At 40.0% G+C, this 2,465-nt stretch overlaps 1 protein-coding gene across 1 annotated transcript; it reads left to right on the forward strand.

The window, feature by feature from the left end:
• Nucleotides 1–421: 421 nt before the first annotated feature.
• On the forward strand, nucleotides 422–1,092 carry LOC123235574 (zinc finger protein 346-like). The gene is given in 2 exon segments (XM_044661748.1): nucleotides 422–677; nucleotides 680–1,092. Coding segments are annotated over 2 exon segments (585 nt in total). The 3' UTR covers nucleotides 1,009–1,092.
• Nucleotides 1,093–2,465: the final 1,373 nt, after the last annotated feature.

Raw genomic sequence — 2,465 nt, forward strand, 5'->3', positions numbered from 1 at the left:
AGAGGAATAAGAAAGGAGCAGGCACCAGTGAGAATGGATGCTGTCAGCTTGGGACCCCCTTAGCTGAAGTCAGTCTCAGTAGAGTAGAGTCCTTGATTGCTGCAACAGGAGGAGATAGACTGGCTGCTTGTAGTTGCAGTAGCAGAACTGCCAAAAGGCTCTGGTTGGAACACCTAAGGTCAATCACAGACTGGGGCTTGAGTTGGGATTCAGTACATACTATAAAAACCAGAATAATTAAATAGGACACAGGAAAAAGCAGGCATGCAAAAAAAAATTTGGAAAGTTGAGGTAAAACATCTCAACACCCTAGGAACCATGGGACTCCAGCAAAAAGCCAACAATTAAGTTTATTGGCCTGGCTGTTAGAATTTTTAAAAATAAAAATAAATGAGCAGGCTCTACAGGGTCTTCAGTGAAGATGGCGGACGTATCGGGCAGCAATGGTGATACGGCGGGTCCCGTGGGGAAGGAGGCGGTGGATCGAATGATCCAAGAGAACAACCACCTCTTCACAGATGTCCAGTGTAAAGTGTGCAATGCAGTACTCATTTCTGAGTCCCAGAAACTCGCCCATTATCAGAGCAAGAAACATGCAAACAAAGTGAGGAGATATACATCTATTCACAAAGAGGAGGAATTTAATGATGGGAAAAAATTGAAGCTAGATTCAAAACAGTTCCATCAAAACTCCCCATGAATGCCCCTGGCCTCAGTGAAGACAATAGTGACACATCTGATCCAGATAAATTCTGCAGCCTCTGCCATGCCACTTTCAACAACCCCTCCATGGCCAAGCAGCACTATGTTGGCAAGAAGCACAAAAAACAGGAGACCAAAGTCAAACTGATGGCTCATTATGGCAAGAGCAAGGACTCCCCGGTAACAGCTTCAGAAGCTGGGTGGGGCTACCCCTGCAACACATGCAAAATCATACTGAATTCCATAGAGCAGTACCAGGCGCACATCAGTGGCTTCAAGCACAGGAACCAGATGAACGAGACTTGAACAATTCTGTAGACAGCAGAAAAGGAGTGAGTCAAGAAAGACTGGAGATACTTGAGATGAACAGATTGCCTAATGGAGCAAGGTGACAGAGAATATGGAAAGAAGTGGGATTGAGGATACAGATAGACAGGTTAATGCTTTGGCAAGGAGAAAGGGCCACTTTTCTTCTTCTGAAAATTTAAGGAAGGAGAAGGTTGTTGAAAACATAGAGAGATTAAAAAAATAATAGAAAAGAAAAAAGAGAGGTTGTGAATTAGGGAAGAAGGAAATTCATATCCAATAGCCTCAATTTTCTTTTTTCCCAATTTTAATATTTTTTTTGCCAATTACATGTGAAAATAATTTTAACCTTTATTTTTAATTTTTAGTTCTAAACTCTCTTCCACCTCTCCTCCCCTCCCCCCTCATTGAGAAGGCCAGCAATTTGATAAAGGTTTTACCTGTGCAATCATGTAAAACATATTTCCATATTAGTTGTATTGTGAAAGAAAACACAAACAAAAAAAAGAAAGTAAATTCAAAAAGAATATGCTTTGATCTGCATTCAGATTCCATCATTTCTTTCTCTGGAGGTGGATAGCATTTTTCATCACAAGTCCTTCAGAATTGTCTCTGATTTTTGAATTGCAGAGAATAGATAAGTTATTCACAGTTGATTGTTGTACAATATTGTTACTGCATACAGTGTGTTCCTGGTTCTCCTCACTTTTACTTTGCATCAGTTATATAAGGCTTCCCTAGGCTCTTTGAAAGCATCCTGCTCATCATTTCTTATAGCACAATAGTATTTCTATCACATCCATCTACCATGACTTGTTTGGCCATTTTCCCAATTGATGGGTATCCCCTCAATTTCCAATTATTTGCCACTACAAAAGGAGCTGCTATAAATATTTTTGTACGTATAGATCTTTTTTAAAAATCTCTTTGTTGGGGGCAGCTGGGTAGCTCAGTGGATGAGAGCCAGGCCTAGAGATGGGAGGTCCTAGGTTCAAATCTGATCTCAGACACTTCCCAGCTGTGTGAACCTGGGCAAGTCACTTGACCCCCATTGCCTACCCTTACCACTCTTCTGCCTTGGAGCCAATACACGGTATTGACTCCAAGACAGAAGGTAAGGGTTTAAAAAAAAAAATCTCTTTGTTGTACAAACCAAAACAATGCAACCAAAATCAGAAGGGAAACAACAAACTGGGAAAAAATCTTTATAACAAAAAACTCTGACAGAGATCTAATTACTGAGATATACAAGGAGCTAAATCAATTGTATAAAAAATCTAGCCATTCCCCAATTGAGAAATGGGCAAGGGACAAGAATAGGCAATTTTCAGATAAAGAAATCAAAACTATCAATAAGCACATGAGAAAGTGTTCTAAATCTCTAATAATTAGAGAAATGCAAATCAAAACAACTCTGAGGTACCACCTCACACCTAGCAGATTGGCTAAAATGATAG

The sequence above is a fragment of the Gracilinanus agilis genome, chromosome 2 (genome assembly GCF_016433145.1).
Source record: "Gracilinanus agilis isolate LMUSP501 chromosome 2, AgileGrace, whole genome shotgun sequence".
NCBI classification, from domain to species: domain Eukaryota; kingdom Metazoa; phylum Chordata; class Mammalia; order Didelphimorphia; family Didelphidae; genus Gracilinanus; species Gracilinanus agilis.